The 24,993-nt window shown below is 43.8% G+C and overlaps 1 protein-coding gene across 2 annotated transcripts in view; it reads left to right on the top strand.

Annotated features, from left to right (window-relative positions):
- The first annotated feature begins 325 nt into the window (after positions 1-325).
- The window catches only part of NEBL (nebulette), a 380,361-nt gene continuing 355,693 nt past the window's right edge, over positions 326-24,993 (top strand). For both annotated transcript variants that reach the window (XM_043478745.1, XM_043478744.1), the window contains exons 1-2: positions 326-573; positions 1,871-1,965. In XM_043478745.1, coding sequence (XP_043334680.1) covers positions 505-573; positions 1,871-1,965 — 164 coding nt within the window. In that variant the 5' untranslated portion in view covers positions 326-504. The remainder of the gene's footprint in view (positions 574-1,870; positions 1,966-24,993) is intronic.

The following is a 24,993-nucleotide window of genomic DNA, read 5'->3' as shown; positions in this document are numbered from 1 at the left end:
CCTCCGGCCCGCGCTGTCTGCGGAGCTTTCCGGGCGCCCGCCCTCCCCCCTCCCCCGCTTCGCCCGCCCTCCCCCGGGGCCCGACGTGCTCGTTCCCTGCCACTTCGGTCGGGGCGCGCCGGTGGGTTTGGCCTGCGCCGCGGCGGCGAGGCGGGGGAGCGAGTGAGCGCGAGGGGCGGGAGCGAGTGTCTGTGTGAGTCACCGGTACCTGGAGTGCGAGCGGCGCAGAGCGAGCGGCGCGGAGCCCGAGCCGGAGCCGAGCCCGAGCCCGAGAGCGCGGCCGACCCCCCCCCGGCGCCAGGCCCCGCTGCGCACCCACCCGCGCCGCCGCCGCCTCCCCGCGCGCCGCGCCGCCCGCTCGCCCCCGGCCCCGCGCCCGGCCACCCGGCGCCCTCCCGCCTGCCCGGAGGCGGTGCGGGGCTCGCCGGGGGATGTCACAGCGGCTCCTCGGAGCCCCCAGCCGCCGCCGCCGCCGCCCAGCCGCCGCCCCCGGGAACCGCGACAATGAACCCCCAGTGCGCCCGCTGCGGGAAAGTCGTGTATCCCACCGAGAAAGTCAACTGCCTGGATAAGGTGAGCGAGGGGGCGCTGGGCCAGCCGAGACCTGCCGGGTGCCGGGCTGCACCTGCTCGGAGAAGTTTTGGCATCTCGGTTGAAAAGAGAAGAGTGGGTTTGTGCCTGTGTGTGTGTATGTGTGTGTGTATGTCTTGGCACCCGGTGAGGGCACACGAAGACGCCCGCAGGAGTGCCAGAGAGCACGCGTGGCGACCGTGATGTTGGAACCGGGAAAGGCTTTTGTCGGGGTGCGGGCGGCGGGGGTGCGGCGCTGCGCCGGCGGCGGCAGAGCGGCTGCGGAGGGCGCCTGGCCGCGGCGCGGGGCCGGGCGAGCCGGGGCTGGGCCCCCAGGGGCAGTTCGGCTGGCCGCACCCCTCCCACCTCCACTCGGACCCCTCCCTGTCCTGCACCCGCGCCCCAAGGATCCGCCCGGATCCCACCTCACCCCTGCCCCAGCGCCTCCCACGAAGGCGGCGAGGTGGAGAGGCAAATAGTAATTAATGTGTCATGGGGCGGCCGCTGCCGCATTGCTAAGAATAATCCCTGCCGGTGAGCCCGGGCTGAGCGCGGCGAGCCAGCCCCATGGGGGGCTAATCCACCCGGTTGGGAATTCCAGAGGAAGTCGCCTTAGCACAGCCCCTGCAGCTCTGCTCCCATACCCTTCCCGGGCGTGGATGGAGTTTAACAGCCCAGGGGAGAGGACCCTGGCTCTATCCTAAGCGACTGACAATTGAACCCGGCCGAAGGCGGTTCCCGTGCAATTTGCCTGTGGTAACACAAATGCCTCTTAAGAGCACACCGTCATCCCTATAGTCATTCCAGACAGAGGCCATCCTCCTCGCAATTTAGTGGAAGCTGGACAGGCATGGGGTGGCCAGGGGTACCGACATAGTGCGCCTCTTGCCACCTCGGCTTGCCTGACTTGCGGTGGACACTGTTTATCGAGATGCTCCGGACAGTTTTAGGCACTTTGAACTGGATTCGTTTTCCTTGAGGCCACTTCACAGTTTCTCTATTTCTCCATTAACCAGGCGCAGAATTCTTTTTTGGCTGCTCACAGAAGTGTGATATGGGCAAAGCCCTTGGCATTTCTTCCATCTGAGTCTGTAAATTGCAGTGGGGATTCATTTAAAACTCAGTTTTAATAACTGTCTGCTTTATTTACTTAACTGAAAGTCGGCAGACGTCCACTGGTACCTACAATCATTTTGTTGTAGTATTTTCAGATAGGAGGACTAAAAATGTCTCCTTTCTGTACCCATCCTGGAAAGAACTGGCATTGTACTGACATTTTAAACATTAATTTTTTTTTCAGTATTGGCATAAAGGATGTTTCCATTGTGAAGTCTGCAAGATGGCTCTCAACATGAACAACTACAAAGGCTATGAAAAGAAGCCCTATTGTAATGCGTAAGTATTGTCAACATGGTGTGCCAGGTGCGGGCACAGCGGCAGAGCGGAGAAGTGAGTGGATCTGCCTGTTCTGAAGAATTGGCTTACTGTTGTTACCCAGGTGTGGCGGTGACCAGTTATCTGTTTATGCCACATGCTCTGGGGCCATGTACTTTGTTGAAGGTCATTGCCTTTTTGTCTTTCTAATGTGCTGGGTAATTTGTGTGTGTCTTCAAACAGAAGGTTAGTTCTTGAGATTCGGTGTTGCAGAGTTAGAGACATTGGTTTGAAGCTGAGGAACTTACATACCTAAGAACATGCACGCTATGGAATGCATGTCAGATTTGCATTTTATTCATATGCCAGTCTCCATTTTAATCGTATGGTGTTGCCATGTTACATTTTCTGCCCCAACCTAGTCGATTGGAGAAAGGAGTCTTGCTCCTTTGGTCTTAGCTGAGACCGCTCCGGAGATGCTGGAGCTTAAACAGGGAAGCAAAGAATTGAGACCTGGGTATTTCCAACTGGTTAATAGGTCTGTTGGTGGGGATTAAAGTTGCTAAGTTATCTTTGTTGGGCTTTTCTGTTGGCATGCTTTCAATCTATGGTAATAGTGATTAGGTAGCATTTATACAGTGCATATCATGTCTCAGGCCCTATTCTAAGCACTTTGTGCATACTGACTCATTTAATCATCACAGACCTTACAGCTTAGAGGGTTATTATTATTCCCATTTGTCGGATGAAGGAGTTGAGGCTTTGAGAGGATAAGCCTGGGTAAGGGACTCAAATCACTCCTAGAGCCTGCAGATGGTCAACATAGCCTAGTGTGTCCAAATGGCTACCTTGCCGCCCTCCACGTGTGTTTCTCCACTTTTTAAGCATCCTCCCACTCAGACTATTTTCAACTATGGGCTTTTGGCCCTGATAGCTGAGCCTTTTTCTTCCCGGTTCCCTTGTGGGGGCTTATCCAGCCTGGAGGTGGCAGGGGAGCCCTAGCCTTCTGGCTGGAATATTGCCAGAGATTCATTCTCCCTGGAGTTTTGAAAACAGGTTCATTCAGGTCTCCTGGAGATGGAGGGCCTGTGGTTCATTCCTGCTTCACTCATGGGAGTGGTTTTTTCAAAGATGGTAAATTTTTGGTAAACGGATGTAATGTGCTCATACGTCTCTGGTGAATAACTTAATTAAGAATCTCTTTGTATTTCCTTTGGTCCTAGTTTAGTGTTTACAAATAGACCAGAAACTTGATTTTCAAGAAATCAGAAAATGGTAGCATTGAACAGAATTCATGATTTGAATAAGTGAAGTCCACAGATAGTCCCAAACCATTGATGTTTTTAGCCCTCCTGTATCATGCCTGTTACTAGAATAACACAGAGCAATAAATGAGGTCCCAGTGTCATGGTCACCTGCTTCTCTTAGAGGTATGGAGGGTTGGTTAGAGATTAAAAGCAGGCAGCGGTAACGAGAATGGAGAGCCCACCCCGCCCATCCCACCCCTGCAGCCCATAAACAGGATGATTGTTTTTTGGTTAAAGGAAAGTGAACCCTGTAACCCTTCCAGCCTGTGGCCTGATTCCATCAGGCTGCTTGGGCCACATCAGAATTCTTTATAGCTTCACAGTCTGAAGTTTAACCTGGTGATAAACTTTGGTGGCCTTGGAGGAATGGGGAGGGGCAGGGGAAAGATAGGAAGAGGAAAGCCAGGAAAGAGAAAAGGAGAAGACAGCAACAAATATATATGTATATGCATAATGTATTTATGTGTGTATCCATATGTATATAAGATATATGTATTCTGTATACATATGAGCTTCCCAGGTGGCTCAGTGGTAAAGAATCTCCTGCCTTCCAAGCAGGAGACTCGGGTTCCCTTGGGTGGTGGGGAAGATCCCCTGGAGAAGGAAATGGCAACCCACTCCAGTATTCTTGCCTGGGAAACCCCGTGGGCAGAGGAACCTGGTGGGCTGCAAAGGTGTCTCAAAAGAGTTGGACACGACTCAGCGACTAAACAACAACAACAAATATATGTATACACACATACATAGACATACATACATGCTCACACACACAAAGAACTGAATGGGGGAGAATAAAGATGATAAAAATAAAAAAGGACAAAAAAAAAAGAAGTGTAACTGAAGTGGAGTCTTTGACTGCTTTGGGTCACTTGAAAGTTCAAAGCTTACTGCTGAGTTTCAGTTCACTCCAGTTAGAAAAGACTATCAGATTCTGCAGCAAGTCATGGTTGGCTGGTTGGTCCTCTGACTTCAGTGAACTAGTGCCCAGACCTGTGGAAATTTGGACCCCCAAACCAAAACCCTCTCTTTGTAGATAAGAAATATCCTGTTGTGTTGTTTCATAGGTCTGAGTCTTATTTTTAATACTTTAGGTGTATCTAAATGGAATGCTTACAGGTTTTCTCTCTAAAATTTCTTATGTACTTCTAGTGCTTTGTTATTAGGTTTAAGTTGAGTTTTGGGGGTTAGCAGCATCTCAGATGTTTTGCTTAATGTCGGAACTGGTGGTCCACTTCATAGAGCAGAGAGACCAGGGAAGACAGAAATCCATCTTTAGTGAGTAGAGTTGATGGCTTAAATGTTTAATTTAGTTCTACATTCATGTCACAGCTTGCTATGCTGTCTCCCAGAAAACGAGCCTGGCAAGCTTGCAGGTTTTGCCTGCTGTTCCAGGCTGGTAGGTCCCTGTTCTTGACCCTTATTTTTCCAAGGGCACAGGCTGCCACGTAAATTCACTGGTCAGCGTGGATACCCTCTGGAGATCCCAATGCCTTTGCTGTAAATCAGGTGCTGTGTGTCAATCAGCTGTTCCCTGTGGTCTTGGCCAGAAGGGCTGCCATCATTTCTCTGGGTCAGTGGTGGAAAATTGATTCTCTGAAGCATACTGCTACTGGAAAATGAAACATTCTATGTCCATGTAAAGTAATATTTTATCTGCCCCTGGTTTGGCTCAGGAGCGAATATATGTACATGCTTAAATGAAAATGACTGTTCTTCACCCCCTGTAACTTTTTATTGTGAAGATTTTCATACATACAACATGGTTAAAAGAATAATGCAAAAAAAAAAAAAAAAAAAGAATAATGCAATGAATTTCTGTATACCCTCCACTGAGATGTAACTGTTCTTAACATTTTGCAGTATTTGCCTCATGTGTTTATCTAGTTATCTATCCAGTTATATTTATTATTGTTGGGCCATTCATCAGTTTTAGGCATCATGTTAGTTTCATACATCAAGATATTTTATCCCTAAAAATGACATCACACAGGTACTAGAGTAAGAATATTTTTCTTAAGGAATTACAGAGCCAATATCACACTTAAAAATTTAACAAAAATTTCATAATAGCTTTTAAAATCTTGTTCATATTCACATTTCCTTCACTATCCTGAGGATATCTTTTGTAGCTGTTTTTTTTTTTAAATTTAAATCCAGGATCCAATTAAGGTTCATACTTTACATTCAGTTGTTATAAAAATGACAACTTTTCTTGATTACTGGAGATTCACCATCAGTTGTTTAATTTCTGCTGTCATTTCTGTTGTTTTACATAACCTGTCAGAGCTTTCAGGAAAAGGACTTAAGTAGCATTTCTTGTAAAAACAATGCATGTAATTAACTTAAGAACCTTTAAAGTAAATATTAAAATATGCTGAAAAAATTTGAAAGCATAAGCCAACATTTAGGGTTTTTTAGGAGAACATAAAGGCTTTTCATTTTAACTGATACCCAGGGGCAATTTTTTTTTTAATGGAATAAAGTAGTGAGTATTTTCTTTAGTTTAAATGTGTTGCTTGTTTATATTCTCATGTGTTTAGAGAAGAAACAAGTTTTCTGTTTGATTTCATGCAAAGGAGAACATGTATAAAATATAATTTGCATACTATTTAAATTTTGATCTTTTGATAGAAAGATCAAAGTATAGTGCACACTAGTTGTAAGATTAGGCATGATACACATTTAGTTCCCAATGCAGCGGTGTACCCTATTAAAATATTTAAAAACAAACTGATCGACTTGAGCACATGCCATGTTTCCACAAGCCTTTATGTTTTATCAGCAGGCAGTGGATTCTTTTGCACATTCAATATTTCTTCCCATCATGGAACTTGCAAAGAAAAGAGGACTAGGCGATATTTTTATTGCTAATAAATGCTGGGAACATAACACTAGCTGATTAGACAAAAAGCACAGCTCATATCTGTAGGTGAATTAGTATGCCAAGTTAAACCATACATGCATTGCTACCCAACAAGCCCCACAGAGAATATAAACCCCTTAAGGCTGTTTGTCAAATGAATAATTTAATGTATTGTAAGTGCCAGAATTGCATTTGTTATATGTTTGTAAAGAACATATCGGTTCTTAAGATATTCTGAGCAATATCATCACTTAGCAGTGTCAGTGACTGGCCATTTCATGTACTATCACAAAACATCACGTTATTTTAGGTCAGGGTAAGGGCCAGTTTATGATGCCATCTCTTAGTGGAACACTGCCAATAATTTCCCCAAATCATCCCTTTTGCAGGGATTTTTGGGGGGCTGCCCATTTGTCCTGACCTGCCCACGTTTAATATCCCTTGTATCTATGTCAAGTGTATCTTCAGTTAGGGGCCTGAAGGAACACAAATGTCTGTACTAAATATGCTTCGTTATCCTTCCAAAGAAGCTTCCTTCTCACCAGATAGTTTCACTTAACATAATTTTGGAACAATTTAAAAATAAGCCAGCAGGAGCCGTTCACTGTGTTTACTTTTCACTCTGCCTGTGTTAGCATTCTGTCTTGTGAATATATATGGACTATCTGCAGCCTGGATGATGCCGGGCATGGTGCTCCTGGTTACGGGCCACTCAGAACAGTCAGCGCCATTCAGCCAGCTTGCCGTGAGGGGTCATCTAGGCCAGCGAGCCAGCAGCTCTCATCTCCTGTTTCTCTGTTGGTTACTCCCCACCAGTGCCTTTACTAAGGGGACCTCAGAGGACACAGAAGGAAATTGAATTTAAACCCGAGAGGTTTTTCCATCACATATTTGCCTTATCTCTGCTGACGCCTCCCAAACCTGGTTCCATAACATTCCAAGGACTTGAGTTATCTCAAGGGGACTTAGGAAATTCTTGCTCTTAGGTTAGCTTTAATTACTTAAGAACTTTTCATGAAAGGCACAATGGGACAATTGGCAAGTTGGAGCCAGATGGAACTAAATTCTAATCCTGGCTCCATCATGGTCTACTGATTGTCTGATGGCTGAGCTTGTCTTTTCACCTGTGAAATGGGTGGGTGTGTGTGTGTGCGCGCGCTCAGTCATGTCCGACTCCTAAGATGTGAATAATAATGCTTAACCTCCCGATCTGAGTGAGAATGAATGAGACTGGGCATGTCAAGGTTCCAGCCTGGTTTCTGGCACATCACAGACCTTCAGGAAAATGTAGTGCTCTTATTTCCTTGGTGGTGCTTTATCGAGGGGTGAAGGAGCAAAAAGAGGCTGGAAGGCGGAAGAGGAAGTTCCTTAGTACCCGGCTCCAGGACTGCCCCTCAGGTACCCAAATCCGAGGCCGCTCAAGCCCCTGGTCAGCTCTCTCTGCATTGGTGGTTTTGCATCCTGGAGTTCAACCACCTGGGGATTGGGTTCCACTGTAGTATTTATTGGAAAAAAATCCATGTATAAGTGGATCCTTGAAGCTCAAACTCATGTTGTTCAAAGAAATGATAGTCACACCTGTTAGAAGGTTTATACCAGTATTTTGCACACTATGGGTTGCCACCCATTTGAAGGTTGTATCTAGAACTTAAAGAATGAAGGAGAGAAGGGGAGAGAGAAGAGAGAAAATATCAGAATGCATTTGAGTAGTGAAAAGAGTGCTGTTTTGGCAAAGATTTTTTTCAAGTCATATGTGTAAAGTGTGTATAGCATCATGATGTAAAAAATATTTTTACTGGAAGATGTAGTCAAAAAAGATGAGAAATCCTAGCTTAGTTCCCTATTCTTAACGCCCCACACATCACAGAGCATTGGAAGTTGCCAATATGTACAGTGCTGTGCCGAAAGTGCGTGAATTCAGACAGCCACTGCTTTCACTCTGCCTGTGCAACCACACCCTCTCCCATATTCAGCCATCCTTCAGGACTCAGCTCAGCAAGAGCCCTCACCACCCTACGGAGGAACCATGAGCCCTCTGCCTGCATGGCGTGGCTCTGAGGGCAGCTGTCTTGTTTCCCCGGTATCTGCAGAACCTGGCACTTGGTGCTCAGTAGAGATCGGCTGCCTCAGTGAGTGTGATGGTGATGCTGCAGCCCAGAGTGTGGTCTCTGGCCTCCTCCCCCAGTTTAGGATGTGGTCCAGTAGAGCTCCTTCTGAGCCTAGGAATCCAAAGGAGCTGGCTTGAGAATAGACCTTGTAGAACCTGAATGGTGGTCCAGTGGCCAAGCTTCCCCAGATCTGAATACCAAAGGATAAAGTCTCCCCACCGGAGGCATAGACTCACCTTTGCCGATCCAAAGTGAACATGATGGAATTTCCTTTCCGTGCTAATGGGCTTGGTTTCAAAATATGATACCTTTCTAAAAGATTCCATATGGATGCTCATTTATTTTCTTTTTTTTTTTTTTTAACCATAGGACTATTTTTTTTTTCAATTATTTTATTTTATTTATTTATTTTTTTATTAGTTGGAGGCTAATTACTTTGCAACATTTCAGTGGGTTTTGTCATACATTGATATGAATCAGCCGCTCATTTATTTTCTTCTGGGTTTAATATAATCTGTAAAATGGGATAGTTTCTACCTAAGAGGAATGTTTATAGAAATGAAAAGGGGAAAATATTTGTAAGCCTCAGCACATCAGGTAACACCTATTAGTATCCAAATGTTAGTCCCGTCCCTTATTTATAATAAATTGAAATTTGCTTATTTCTCCTTTAAAGAGAGGAGAAAAATGTCACATTGTTAAAAGCAACCGTTTCTGTGGGAGGACATTGTGATACATAGAGGTTCTAGTTTGCATCAATTAGAATTCTGCCTTGCCTGACTTTTCGGTTGCCTACTGCATAGAGAAGATGAGACCTTTTGCATATAGACCTGATGTGAGAGGCTGACAGTTGTTTTTTGTTTTTCGTTTTGCTAAAACTGGATGGTTGAAAGTGAGGGAAGGAGATGCTTTATTTGAACTAAATAAAAAGGTTCCAGTGTCCATGCAACCTGATCTGATTCTCAGGTACCTTATGGAACCTGATGATGTCGTCAATGGACGACATCAGATGAATTTTAGTGTCCTTTGAAATCATCGTAGAAGGCTGTATTTACATGTCATGCCCTGAGTTTTGCCACATTTGGAAGTATTTCCATCTCTTTATAATGATCTGTGTGTTACAGAGTGATGTCAGGTTAGAGAAAATTTGGGGCTAAAGCACAGTGATACTTCCTAAATCACAGTGAGATGCAAGGTTAATGCAAGATAGAGATGTGTGCGCTTAAAGGGGTATTGATTATGTGTCAGGGGCCCGTGTAAGAGTGCATTTCAGTACGTCTTTCTTTAAACGTTTTCACATGAGTGCTTTAAAGGACGCTTAGTTCTTGGGAATGTCAGGAGGGTGAATGAGGCAGACAGACCCACACATGACACCCCCATCCTCCAGAACTTCACAGCCCCCTCATAGCTCAGTCTCTGACACAGGAAGTCACATTTTTTCTTTTCCTTTCTGGTTCTGTTCTCCTCTAGTCAGTGTTACTAGAAGAGCCAGGCTTTTTACAGTGGCGGACGTGGGAGATAGAATAATGTTGATGAGCTGAGTACCCAGAGCATTTTGAGGATTTGGTAAAAGGATAATTTTTTTGGTTTTATTTTTAATTGAAATATAGTTGATTTACCCTGCTAGTTTCAGGTGTGTAGAAAAGTGATTCTGTTCTAGACTGTGGTGGTGGTTTAGTCACCAAGTTATGCCTGGCTCTTCGCAACCCTTGGACTGTAGCCTGCCAGGCTCCTCTGTCCATGGGCTTCTCCAGACAAGAATACTAGAGTAGGGTGCCATTTCCTTCTCCAGGGTATCTTTCCGGCCCAGGGATTGAACCCAAGTCTCTTATTTCTCCTGTGTTGGCAGGTAGAATGTTTACCACTAGCGCCACCTGGGAAGCTGCTTTTTCAGATTCTTTTCCATTATAAGTTAATACAAGATTTGAATATAGTTCTCTTTGCTATACAGTAGATCCTTGTTATTTATCTATTTTATATATAGTAAAAGGATGATTATTGATTGTAATGTTCAGCTAATGAATCAAAGGGTTCTGTAGCCTCTCTTGTAAAATTAGACATGGGGCACAAACATAACCAGAAAACAGGAAGTCGTGGGGAAGGACCAGGTCTGAACGGCAAGGACCGTTTATTCCAGCACTGGAAACCCAGGTTCACTTCATCTGTGATCAGCTGTGTGTTTTTCTTGGTCCCTGAGAGCCTCTCCTCGTGTTCAGCTTCTGTTTACTTTTCCACACTCTCTGCCGACTCATTCCCATCAAACCATAGGAGGAGCTAGAAGAATACTAGTTCGATGTGTGTACTTTTGAATAGCCTGAGATGGATTTGTAGACGGGTGGCCTGGTGGTGTCCTTCTGCTTCGTCTCAGCAGTCTGAAAGCCTTTTAGACAGAAATCCTTGATCAACTCTTCTGATGCTTATTTTCCATCCAGAGCAGGGGCAGGTCAACCACACAGAGAGGTAGAGACATGGGATGGCCGCACACGTCCGTGGGTCAGAGATCTGGGATGTGGAGTTAGACGGTTGCCTGCTGGTATTGAATTTGGTCTTGAAATCTGACTTCATGAAGTGTTACTAGATCAAGAGTGTGAACTGCACCAAGTTCAGGCAACCCACAGGAGCATCAGGAACAGTGCAGTGAACGCACACATCAGTGCAAAAAGATGTATAAGCATGTATTTTTGATGGTTTGTCCGGGTGCCTGCATCATCTTCTCCTGGCTTCTCATCCCGTCGTCCACCCAGAGCCCTGTGTATCTCTCTCATAGTCTACACACGCTTTTCCTTCTGTCCCCCCACACGTTCATCCTCTCTGTCCTTGCCCTTCTTCTGGCTCTCATCCTGTTCCGTCAGTGATCAGAGCATTGTCCCCTCCTACCTGATCTCTCTGTTCTAGTCTTTCTTGCTTTGTTTTTCTTTGCTACACCATGTGGTGTGTGGGATCTTAGTTCCCTGACCAGGGATCAAACTTGTGCCCCCTACATTGGAACCACCAGGGAAGTCCCTAGTCTTTCTCTTTCTGAATGCTTTTTCTGTCACTGCAGTTTATCTTTTGAAACTACAGTTCTGGCCATATTATTCCCTTATACACACACTTCTGATGGCTCCCCACTGCCTACAGAAAAACAAAAAAGGGTTTCTGATAGAAACCCAGGGCTTTTCATACTTTCTCCACTTCCTTTCGCACTCCTCTCAAACCACACTGGACTGCCAGCTCTGATGCCTTCATCAAGTTTCTTAGCTGAGGTCTCAGTATTCTTACCTGTAAAATGGCCATCAAACAGACTCTCCCTCGTAGGATTAACGATTCATTAGCATATCATTTTAAATAATAAGTTTAGCCACAGTTTCAAGTACACAGTAAGGAGGTATAAAAGTTAGATTTTCATTGTTATTAAACTTGATATGGTGATTTGACCTTTTTCTCACACTATTCTTACGCCGTGTTCTATCCTCCCTCCTTTTAAAATTGCTTTGGAACCTCTCTGGTGGTTCAGTGGTTAAGACCTCACCTTCCATCCAATGCAGGAGGTGTGGATTTGATCCCTGTTGGGGCCATTAAGTTCCCACATGCCCATGCTTCGTGGCAAAAAAGCCAAAACATAAAACTGAAGCAATATTGTAACAAATTCAATAAAGATTTTAAGAAAGTGATCCACATTAAAAAATACTTTAAAAAAAAACACCAAAAAAAAATCTTAGAAAAATGAAATTCCTTTCATGTTTAAGGCACATGGCTGTAACCACCTTTGTGAAGCCATTCTGCACCTTTAGTTAATTCAGCACAGTTCAGTTCAGTTCAGTCGCTCAGTCGTGTCCGACTCTTTGCAACCCCATGAACCGCAGGACGCCAGGCCTCCCTGTCCATCACCAACTCCTGGAGTTTACCCAGACTCATGTCCGTTGAGTCGGTGAAGCCATCCAGCCTCTGTCGTCCCCTTCTTCTGCCCTGAATCTTTCTCAGTGTCAGGGCCTTTTCAAATGAGTCAGCTCTTCGCATCAGGTGGCCAAAGTACTGGAGTCTCAGCTTCAACATCAGTCCTTCTAATGAACACCCAGGACTGATTTCCTTTAGGATGGACTGGTTGGATCTTCTTGCAGTCCAAGGGACTCTCAAGAGTCTTCTCCAACACACAGTTCAAAAGCATCAATTCTTCGGTGCTCAGCTTTCTTCACTGTCCAACTCTCACATCCATACATGACTACTGGAAAAACCATAGCCTTGACTAGATGGACCTTTGTTGGCAAAGGAATGTCTCTGCTTTTCAGTATGCTGTCTAGGTTGGTCATAACTTTCCTTCCAAGGAGTAAGCGTCTTTTAATTTCATGGCTGCAGTCACCATCTGCAGTGATTTTGGAGCCCAAAAAAATAAAGTCAGCCACTGTTTCCACTGTTTCCCCATCTATTTGCCAAGAAGTGACAGGGCCAGATGCCATGATCTTAGTTTTCTGAATGTTGAGTTTTAAGCCAACTTTTTCACTCTTCCCTTTCACTTTCATCAAGAGGCTCTTTAGTTCTTCTTCACTTTCTGCCATAAGGGTGGTGTCATCTGCATATCTGAGGTTATTGATATTTCTCCCGACAATCTTGATTCTAGCTTGTGCTTCTTCCAGCCCAGCGTTTCTCATGATGTACTCTGCATATAAGTTAAATAAGCAGGGCAACAATATATAGCTTTGACATACTCCTTTTCCTACCTGGAACCAGTCTGTTGTTCCATGTCCAGTTCTAACTGTTGCTTCCTGACCTGCATATAGGTTTCTCAAGAGGCAGGTCAGGTGGTCTGGTCTTCCCATCTCTTTCAGAATTTTCCACAGTTTATTGTGGTCCACACAGTCAAAGGCTTTGGCATAGTCAATAAAACAGAAATAGATGTTTTTCTGGAATTCTCTTGCTTTTTCGATGATCCAGCCGATGTTAGCAATTTGATCTCTGGTTCCTCTGCTTTTTCTAAAACCAGCTTGAACATCTGGAAGTTCACAGTTCACATATTGCTGAAGCCTGGCTTGGAGAATTTTAAGCATTACTTTACTAGAGTGTGTGGAGAACGCAATGGCTGCCCACTCCAGTACTCTTGCCTGGAAAATCCCATGGACGGAGGAGCCTGGTATGCTGCAGTCCATGGGGTTGCTAAGAGTTGGACATGACTGAGTGACTTCACTTTCATGCATTGGAGAAGGAAATGGCAACCCACTCCAGTGTTCTTGCCTAGAGAATCCCAGGGACCGTGGGGCCTGGTGGGCTAGCGTCTATGGGGTTGCACAGAGTCGGACACGACTGAAGTGACTTAGGAGACTTAGCGGTTACTAGTGTGTGAGATGAGTGCAATTGTGCGGTAGTTTGAGCATTTTTTGGCATTGCCTTCCTTTGGGATTGGAATGAAAACTGACGTTTTCCAGTCCCGTGACCACTGCTGAGTTTTCCAGATTTGCTGACGTTGCTTGGTTAATTACTGGATTCTTTCTCTGTGCACCCCGTGCAGTCTTTATGTCTCAGTTTTATCAGGAACCCTGCCTTCTACTACGACTGTGCTTGTCTCCCTGCTCAAGCTGGTTTCCCGCTGAAATTGGACTGTGAAGTTCTCAGCCGGTGTTGGAGCTGGGCTGGGCGTGGGGAGTTAGGTCAGCTGCAAGAGCTTTGCTTCTTGAAGGGAGTATTTCTCACGTGTGTTTCAGGAATTGAGAATATGTTGCAATGCTGCAGTGCAGTTCTTAAAAAATTTTTTGTTTTAAATTTACTTTTGGCTGCACTGGGTCTCTGTTGTTGCACGAGCTACTGCCTGGTTGGGGTGCACGGGCTTCTTGTTGCGGTGGCTCCTCTTGTCGAGGAGCACAGGCTCAGTATTTGCTGTGTACAGGCTTAGTTACCCCACAGCGTGTGGCATCTTCCCAGGAGGATTCCTAACCGCTGGACCACCAGGGAAGTCCTGGAAGTGGAATCCTGATGCGTAAGTGCAGGGTGTCATCCTCAACAAGACAGCTGTTGCTTCAGATGCTGGAAGTTCAGGTGTCCCCAGGCCAACCACCGCTCAGACCAACTAGCTACAAATTTGGAGAGGGGGGTCCCCAGCCCCTTCAGATTTGGCCGTTTGCTAGCACGACTCACAGAACTCAGAAAAGTCCTACACTGAAGACTGTTATTTTATCAGGACACAGGCAGGACCAGTCCAGCAAGGAGACACATAAGACCCGATGTGGGAGGATCCTGGCCCTGCCCTTGCTCTGTGGAGTCAAGAGCAGTCTGCCTTCCTCCCTCCCTCCCCACATATCCATGCATTCCCAAACCAGGGATCTCAGCCACATCTGGAGCTTTGGTGTCAGGGTGTTTAGTGAGGTTTCATTGTGCAGGATGATGACTCTTTGGCCATGAGATTGACTCCAGCCCCTTTCCCCTCCCTAGAGGAAGTCCACTCACATCACCCAACTCAAAGCTCCAGCCCTCTAATTGCATGATTTCTGGAGCGGCCAGCCCCATCCTGATCATCCTATTAGCACAACTCAGACATGGATCCCGGGGTTCATGAATATCGAAGATATTTCCAATTACTTGCGAAATTCCAACTATTTAGAGTGTGTCCCAGGAACCAGAGACTAATGCTACTCAAATTCATGATTGTATAACAGGCCTGCTTCTCACTGTCCTCATCAGATGTCCAGTTTGCGTTGTTGAGGCTGGCCTTTCATATCATGAATGTTCCTATCCCATCACGATGAGAAGGACCATCTCAAACCCACCATATCTATGTAGTTCATCAGTAGAGGCTGGGAACGACATATAAACCATTGATGGCCTGCGCACAGAAGGTGGGTGGGAGGACCTATTTTTGGAAGGACCCTTGATATATAACTCTCTAGGTTTGGTTTTTATAAAGAAGCAAGTCTTCCTATCAGCAAATTACATTCTTGAGGGCAGGAATGGTCCCAATTGCCTTTGTAGTCCTTGGTACCTGCTGTGTGCTTGGTTACTGTCCCCCCATAGTGCAGATTTCGGAGCAGCTCTTTGGGGGTGCGACGAGCCGCTTTAGTTGTCTGAGCCATACAGCGCAGCCTCAGGCATCCCTCACTGAGAGCAGGCTCAATAGGAAGAAACAGACTTTCTTTTCATGAGGATCCATGTGGTGATCCCAGTGGAGCGGCCATGCCTAGGCTGACAGTACACATGAGCAACTCTGTTTCGGTGGAGTATGGAAATTAGAGCTAGATTATTGGTCACTGACAGGCAGTCAAAAGGTGACAAGAGGCGTGCCATCTACAAAGGTAGTTGGTGAAATCACTTGGTCACAGCTATGTTTTTCCAAAGGTCTCAGGAGTGACTCCTGTGTTTTCTTTGTTTTTAAATTGGTTTAGAATGAACTTTTCGGTCAACCCAATGCTTTTTGGCCACACCACATGGCATGTGGGATCTCCCCCAACCAGGGATCGAACCCATGCCCTCTGTTTTGGAAGCGTGGAGTCTTAACTCCTGGACTGCCAGGGAAGTCCCTCACTCGTGTGTTCCAGACATCAGGCCGTGTTTTCATTCACTTGCCAATCCATATACTTTTTTTTCAGAAATATGATTTATTTAATCCCTGAAATAAAATATAATCAGGGGTTAATTAATCCCTGATAAATGAAAAAGTCTTTACATTGTTTCATGGGGCTTCTATGGTGGCTCAGATCGTAAAGAGTCTGTCTGCAATGAGGGTAGATCTGGGTTCAATCCCTGGTTCGGGAAGATCCCCTGGAGAAGGAAATGGCAACCCACTTCAGTATTCTTGCCTGGAAAACCCCATGGACGGAGGAGCCTCGTGGTATACAGCCCACGGGGTTGCAAAGAGTCAAACACGACTGAGCAACTACCACTTCACTTCACGGAAGCATTTAATTTTCTTTAGTGACTTTCTTCAATTCTGTCTTTTCTTCCAGATTTCCAGAACTTCAAAAACAACTCAGCAGTGGTCTGTGCTTCTTCCCCTCCCCCCATGGTCTGTGCTTCTTCCCCTCCCCCATGCCAAAGCTGGAGTACTTTCTCTCCCCCTCACTCCCCTCCCCTTCCTTCTCTCTCTCTCTCTCTCTCTCTCTCTCTCTCTCTCGCTGTGTTAAACTCTTCTGTGTTGCCACTGACGTAGGTCTCTGGTTTCCTTAACATTAAGTGAAATTCTATTTTAAAATGTCTAGATGTTTAAGGCACATAATAATTAAGGGTTATTCCTGTCAGGAATAGAAGCACCATATTAGAACAGTTCTTCCTCAGAGGCTGCTAAAGAAGGAAAATCCTGTTTAGAGGGTTTGCCTCTGTGGTCTTTTTTTAAATGGTAGTTATGTAACACCAGGTTTAATTGGCCAAGAGTGAGGAAGCTGGGTTGATTGTGTGCCTCCTGGTATACGTACCTGAGGAGATAAGTGGTCAGCGAAAGCACCCATGATTTGTAAACGGGGGCTACTGCCCAGGAAGTGTCCTGCACAATGGTGATTTGACAGATGTTGAAAGAGAAGCAGTTTGTTTTTTCTTCCTGCCATGATGAGTATGTAAGAGCCACTGAATAAACACTTGTGGATTGACTTTAAAAGCACATTTGTGCTGAATGGGATATAGCAGTCCTCTGTTTGATAGTAAACCTCCTAACGCTGGCGTCTTTCTCTGGTGTAGCCTGGAGAGAGTGCTACTCAGGATTTAAAAAGTAATCCCTGAACGCTGGTCAAGGTGATGTGGCAGCCTGGATGGGGTGGGGGTTTGGGGGAGAATGGATACTTTGTATGGCTGAATCCTTTCCTTGTTCACCTGAAACTATCACAACATTGTTAACTGGCTATATATAACCCGATACAAAAATAAAAAGTTTAAAGTTAAAAAATAATTCCCTGCGGGAGAGAACAGGTGGTAACATAAAAGAAAGGTCCCAGTGTACAAACTATGGGGTGTAAGGTTCAAGGATGTGTTGTACAACATGGGAAATATAGCCAATGTTTTGTGATAACTGTAAATGGAAAATAGCCTTTAGAAATTATATAGAAATAAGAAATTAAAGAGGAAAGAAGAGGAAAGCTTAGCAATCATTTTGAAGAGGCGGCAGAGCACAGCGAGTAATAACTGTGGAGCCAGATGGCCTGACTTCAAATCCGAACCTCACCACTCGCTGGCTGGGGAGCGTCACTCAAGAGCGCTTTGTCAGTTTCCTAATCTGTCCTTATCTGTAAGTGGGAGGCAGTGATAGTTGAGTACATTATTTACAGAGAATTCAGTACAGCACCTTATACCTGCAAGTTCTCAGTATATAGAGACTATTGTGTTTTATTTTTTTCTCTCTCTCCAGGTCCCTTCAGGTAAAACTTTGCCTATGCTTGTCACTTATTTCTAGAGTCAGACATATCCGTGATGGTGCTGTGGTACCCACTCTCCGTGTCTAAATGTCTTTGTACTTTGACCAAGAGTGGAGGAGAGGGGAAAGCCCCCAGAAGAAAATAGTGCTGGGATGCTGTGTATGGTGTTCACTCTCAGGGCAGACTCTGTAGAAGTTAAATTGATAGTTTGATGACACCCCGTTTTATTCTGTATGAGGATAAAGAATCTGTATTCAGTTCAGTGTTTATCATTGTTGCTTTAGGTTTTCCAGCAGGGGGTGTCTTCATCTAGAGAATGTAAATATGGGGTCTCACAGTACACTTGAATAATTCAACTGAACAAATATTTGTTCAGTTCCAGAGTGCAAGGCAATCTTGAATCATGTACAAAATTCTGAGGGATATAAAGACAGCTATGAAACAGTTCTAACCTTTGGGTTTAAGCAGTAAAGTCTATTGAACAAGATAAAAAGAAAAAAAAATAAGAAGTACCTGTGTGGAGGATGAGGAAGGATTGAGTAATCCTCAGAAGAGACCAACAGGGGAATATAGTGATGATCTCATCCATCTGTAAAAAGCATAGATGCTAATGATGGTGCACTGGATCCAGAGGTATTATGGGTCTGTGGTGGGGACAGGCTAAGTAAGTCCTGGTGGGGCTTGCTGTGCTAAAAAAGAAACAAGCCTAATGGGTGAGTCCGTGTATAGAAGGAAAGAAACTGGAAGGTGAAAAAATGCTGAACTTTTGGAGGAGGATGAAATGAAGGAGAAACCACTTTACGGCAGACCAGGGGCCACTTAACACAGATACAAAAGATAACTGATGGTTTCTCCACGTGCGTACAATTTGGCACAGAGGCTGGATGCTGTCTAAAGGGAGGCTTTACCGAGACAGCTGTTCAAAGATTAAAAGAATATCAGTTGACTGTTCGCTTTGCTTTTGTTTATAGTTTCCCTGTTTTCAAGCTGCTTCTGGCTTAACGTGGAAAATGAGGAAGTGTGGGCTGGAGATATTCTCGCAAGTGGTCTCTGTTCCCCTGATGCTCACCAGAGTGAGAGGAGAGATCGCTGGTCCCACCACATCCCAGACTTCAGGAAACCTGTTCACAGTATGTGAGAAGCAGAGGGGGCGTGTGAGTTCAGGAAGCCCTGGGTTACAAGGCTGCAGCCATGTAAAGTTCAGTCCCCTCTGCGCATCCAGGGGCAGGCACGGTCCTTGGCTCACAGTCCGCCTTTAATAAAGAATTAGTGAATAAATGAAAGAAGGAATAAAAAGAAAGGGGGCTCCGTTAACCAGAAGACTTTGAAACATAAAGTTCTGATTGAAAACATTAATTATTCCAGTGAGGGAGAAAATGAGGAACACCTCTTAAAACCAAAACCAAAACACACAAAAAAACAACACAGGGCACCATCCCCTGGAGTCTTTTGAGCTCTGATTAGCATGACACACAGTTTAAAAGATGAGAAACTGAGAATTTAAAAATGCGCAAATAGTCTAAGATTAAGGTCAGGGAAGCCAAAGGCTGGCGTGAGCCATGGCTTGTGAAAAATTCTCAAAACAGAAGAATTTTAAAAGCGTTTGTGTTTCAAGAAGGAGCTCCCAGGTGGTTCAGTGGTAAAGAATCTGCCTGCCAATATATGAGATGCAGGCGATGTGGGTTTGATCACTGGGTTGGGTAGATTGCCTGGAGGAGGAGAGGGCAACCCACTCCAGTATTCCTGCCTGGAGAATCCCATGGACAGAGGAGCCTGGAGGACCAAAGTCCATGGGATTGCAAAGAGTCAGACAACATTGAGTGACTGAGTACACACATGTTTCAAGAAAAAAGGTGTGAACTGTGGCTTGGGGAAGATACTGGAATAATAAAAATGACATAGGAAAGAGTAGAATTATTCAATTCCTAGTTAGCTTTCCTCTTTTCAACCAAGAAGAAGATATTTAAAACTAAAAAAGACCCATAAGAATCATTAAGAAGTTAAAGCCTAGGAGAGTAGGGTGAGGAAGAAGACATCAAGCCATTCTTCATGGTAGTGAAAGAAGTTGGAATCTCTAGATCCAGATGAATCTCTAGATTCAGATGAATGGCATCATAGGGTCCTGAGAAGGCCCTGTGGACGTGGTCCTGGAACTGAAATTATGGATTCTTCACCCTTGATGACGAAAGAAGATGTGATGGGGGAGTTATGAGATGGATTTGGGCACTCAGCTAGGTTAGTTACTTCCCTTGGCTCTGCCTCTGGGCTCTCATTTGTAAAATGATGTCCTGTCAGCCCACCTGTCAAATGATCAGTGTCTCAGATATTGACAATAATAGCACTTATTACCTCTTCTGGTTATTATAAGGAATAAATCAGATAAATCCGTGTAAACAGTTGACAGAGTTGATATCATCTAAGTATCTGTTACACTCATTATTCTTTGAGAAATAGAGTATAATTATTATTCTCTTTGAGAAATTATCCACACAAGAGAGCTTTGGAGATGGAAAAATATTTCAAGTTTTAGAAAGGGGAAGGAGACAGATTGTAGAAATTACAGCCTAATAAATTTGACATTAAATCCTGGCAGAATTCTCATGTGGATAAGTTCAGAGATGGCTTGGGAGGATCAGCATAAAAAGTCCTAATGACTTCTGTATTAGTTTGTTAGGCCTGCTGGGTGGACTAACATGAACAGGTGACTTAAATAACAGGAATGTATCATGTCACAGTTGTGGAGACTAGAAATCCAAAATCAAGGTGTCCTCAGGATTGGCTATTCTGGGGGGGCGGTGGGGTGGGCGTGAGGGAGGATCTGTCCTGGGTCTCTCTCCTTTGCTTGTAGATGGTTATTGTCTCCCCGTGTCTCTTCATATCATCTTCCCTCTGTGCCTGTGTTGAAATTTCTCCTTTTTTTTACGAGGACAGAGGTCATATTGGGTTAGGGCCCACCCAAATGTTGTTGTTCAGTTGCTCAGTTGTGCCCAACTCTTTGTGACCCCATGGACTGCAGCAAACCAGGCTTCCCTGTCCTTCTCTATCTCCCAGAGCTTGCTCAAACTTATGTCCATCGAGTTGGTGATGCCATCCAATCATCTCATCCTCTGTTGTCCCCATCTCCTCTTGCCTTCAATCTTTCCCAGCATCAGGGTCTTTTCCAATGAGTCAGTTCTTCATATCAGGTGGCAAAGTATTGGAGTTTCAACTTCACCATCAGTCCTTCCAGTGAATATTCAGGATTGATTTCCTTTAGAATTGACTGGTTTGATCTCCTCACAGTCCAAGGGACTCTCAAGAGTCTTCTCCAACACCACAGTTCAAAAGCATCAATTCTTTGGCCCTCAGCCTCCTTTATAGCCCAACTCTCACATCCACACATGACTACTGGAAGAACCAGAGCTTTGACTAGATGGACCTTCGTTGGCAAGTGCCTGTGTTGAAATTTCTCCTTTTTACAAAGACAATGGTCATATGGTTTAGGGCCCACCAAATGACCTCATTTTAACTTGATTCCCTCTGACGTTTCTGTACATACAGCCATGTTCTGAGGTCCTAGGGGGTTAGGAAAAAATTTTTTTAAATTCTTTTATTTATTATTTTTTAAATATTTGTTTATTTATCTGACTGTGCCGGCTCTCAGTTGCTGCACATGGGATCTTCATTGCATTGTGTGGGACCTTTATTTGCGGCACGCGGGCTCTCTAGTTACCATGCAAGGACTCAGTAATTATGGCTCATGGGCTTAGTTGCCCTTCGGCAGGTGGAATCTTAGTTTCTGGACCAGGTATCAAACCCGCATCCCCCACATTGCAGGTGGATTCTTAACTACTGACCATTAGGAAAGTCCCTTAACATATCTTTTTAAAGGGAAATTCAGCCCTTAACAGATTCACTAACAAAAGTCAAGTCAAGTAAAATAAGCCTTACTATTTTGTTGTTATAGAAGAAGAGTAATATATACAGAGTGAACTTAGAGTTTTTTTAAAAAGGTATTCAATACTCTTAATTTTCACAAATGAAATTTATGGTGAGTATATTCCCCCTCCTCCCACACAGGCACTTGGTTTTATCTGCATTTGAATTATACACCTTGGCTCCAGGATCTGCCTGTTCACTTGACTCCATGTTCTCGAGACCTCACCCTTATTTTCAAGGCTTTCTTCTCGTCCACCCAGGACCTTTACTTTGTGATATTGTGTGCCTTGTAAGCTTGCGAAACAATTATGAGATTGTTCTCTGATGGATTGTTCCTGCTCACAGGAAAATGGCATTAAAATATTTATAGAGAAATGAATTTCAGTTTCCAATGGAAAAGGCCAGAAGAAATATGGTTTAAAATTTCATAGAAAATGACACCGTTCTCATTATTTTATTTTGAAAAGGAGGAGGAAAAAAAATCTCCTGACGGTGATTTCACCTTTTAGTTCATGTGAAAAATTCCAGTGTGGAGATTTATCATTGTAATATTTCTACCATTGAGGATTTATATTTTCATTTCAGAATTTAATTATTAATTTGATCATGAAACTTTCTCAGAACTTCTTTATTAAAACCCCTTTTATTATTTTATTAAGTAATGAAGAATTTCATCTGTGTTTCAAGAGGGAGTGGAGTAGGCTGACTTTTGTCACGTTGGCACTTAAGTGTAAGCACTGGGCTCCTGAAGAGTACACGTCCAGGCCTGCAGGATGGGTGGATCCTGTGATAAGACTTGTGTGGGTCCTGTTTTGTTTTCAGTAGTCAGGCTCTCTGCTTAACCTAGTCTCCCAGGTGAACCTTATTACCCGATAGAAATCTTATCCACCCAGCGAGTTCATGTGTGTTTGGAAAAGCGGCACTTCTCCTCCACCCTTGCCCCCTGACTTTGAAAACAAATCCCAAACACACTCCTCCTTTTTCCTCCTCATAATCAGATATTAACTTTCAATGCCTCCCAAGCCCTGTTGATGTTTCTGTCTTGAGTTAATTTTTTGGTAACTCTTTGTCTGTTTACACATGTCTGCTTTTTGCTCCACAAGCTGCTGAGTGGAAAGCTCTCGGGGCCTTAACGGAAAGACCTAGCCCATCTTCCTCCAGGTGTCCTGCTGTCTTTTTCTCCTCCCATAAATAAAGGAATGCCTCTAATTTTGTTTTCCTTTATAGTTTCTATTGGTCCTTTCTGTTTTTACCACTTGAGTGGTCAGGACTTCAGCCTTGATGTATGATGGACCTTTTTAATTTTTCTAAAAATCTTTGACCCCTTCAAAGAGGATTGCTGGGCCTGGCCTGAGACCGTAGTGCAGTGACCTGTCTGGCTTTTGAGAGTCAGCAGAGGCTGGTGGCTTGGGGCCAGTCCACCTCTGTCCTCATGTAGTGGGGCGGCTAGTCTCTACAGAGGGATTGATTATGAGAGGATCGGAAAAGTGTTTTATAAATATCAAGGCACAGCACTACGTCAGTGGAAGCAGGAATGACCACCTGACTTGCTTTCCCAAGTGTCTCTTGCTCAATCTTTTTCTTCTTTCTAGAACTGACCAATACTTGATCCAGTCCACTGCTCTAGTCTTCCTTTCAAGTGTAGCGATTGTTTGAGCCTTAGTGCAGCAATTACTTGGGTTTTGAGTGTGCATTTTAAAGCTGAAGTGTTAAATTTTTATGGGCACAGTACTCATGATTTCAAAAGTGTTCTTTTCCAAAACTGTATTTTTCAAATTGGAATTGCCTTTTCACATTATTTTAGGTTTTCTGTAGGACTGAGATTTTGAATGAGAGTTTGAGAGGGGAATAATTTTTCTTTTTCTGTTAGCTTTAAGCTTCAATTAAAAAACAATCCTCATGGTAAAAATCTTAAAGATTTATTTTATGATATTGTTAAGAAAGATGGCACATACAGTGGGAGGGGGGATTGGGATGGGGAATACGTGTAAATCTATGGCTGATTCATATCAATGTATGACAAAACCCACTGAAAAAATAAATAAATAAATAAATAAAGGGAAAAAAAAGAATCGAGAAAAAAATAAAAAAAAATAAAATGTAACAGGGAAATAACAGAAAATTTCATAAATAAAACTCTAAAAAATTGTATTAAAGGATATAAACCAGGATCTGAATAAATAGTAAGTAAGACATTGATGGTTGATAAATAAAATGCTAATTCTTCTAAAATAAAAAAAAAAAAAAAGATGGCACATACATCATCTCTTTAACATTCTGAATCATGCTGAGAGTTGCAGTGTTTGTTTTCATACTCTGTCTACAGGTGCTATGCAAGGCCAGGAGTGTAGCAGGCAGAGAGGAAAACCTCTCATTTACATTGTGGCTCCCTTTCTAAGTTTGACTTGAGTGTTTGCTTTAAAGAGAATTTCTTTTCTGTATGAATAATATCAGGCATTCTCTTCTGAACTGGGAAACTGTTCTTTTCACAGTCAGTTTTTAGCAAACATGTTTTAAAAACAGTGGAACATTTCCGAAACACGTGTCATGAATTGTTCATTATGAACTTTCCTATTTTGCCTGTTCTAGTCTATGTGACTTTATTATACTCTGCACCATTTAATAAATATAAATGCAGTCCTGCATCTTACTTTCACAAAGACTTGCATATTATTTTTGTACATTCAGTAGTCTGTTCTTATGCTGGAGGATACATTCCAGACCCCAAGTGGGTGCCTGAAACCATGGATGGTACTGAATCCTATGGATACTATGTTTTTTCTTATATATATGAATATATATATGATAAAGTTTAATTTATAAATTCGGCCCAGTTGGAGATTAACAATAATAACTAATAATAAAATAGGACAATGATAATAATACACTATAATGAAAGTTATATGAATGTGGTTGTTTCTCTCAGAATATCCCATTTTACGGATTTAAAGCATTTTCCATCTTATCTAAGCACTTATCATGCACTGTGGCCATAACCTTTGCAGTTTGAGATGCAACAGCAAAAAATGAAGATTTCTTTTTCTTTCTTCATGATTTCACAGATGGATTATTTGTTCTTGCTGTAGCTCATAGCAACTTCAACTTACGATTTTTTTCCTTTCCTTATTAAGTTGGGAACTTTCACCTCTCACTTACAGAAAGTGCTTAATGGCTTCTCTCTGGCATATTCAAATCACCAGCATCCCAACTCTTGCACCTAGGGGCCGATATTAAGTGACATAAGGGTCATTTGCACACAGCATTGTGACACTACGACCAGTGATCTGATACCCTAGGTGACTACTAAGTGACTAACGGGTGGGATACACTGGCCAAAGGGGTGATTCACATCCCAGCCACCAGGTGGCTCAAGATTTCATCATGGTACTCAGAATGGCGCACAATTTAAAACTTATGCATTGTTTACTTCTGGATTTTTCCATTTAATAATTTTGGACTGTGGTTGCCTGTGGGTCACTGAACCTTTGGAAAGGGAAACCACGGATCAGGGAAGACTGCTGCGTCGCTTCAGTCGTGTCTGACTCTGTGCG

Source organism: Cervus canadensis, chromosome 10, assembly GCF_019320065.1.
Source record: "Cervus canadensis isolate Bull #8, Minnesota chromosome 10, ASM1932006v1, whole genome shotgun sequence".
In the NCBI taxonomy this organism is placed as follows: Eukaryota; Metazoa; Chordata; class Mammalia; order Artiodactyla; family Cervidae; genus Cervus; species Cervus canadensis.
This window is presented reverse-complemented; position numbering and strand designations above follow the sequence as displayed.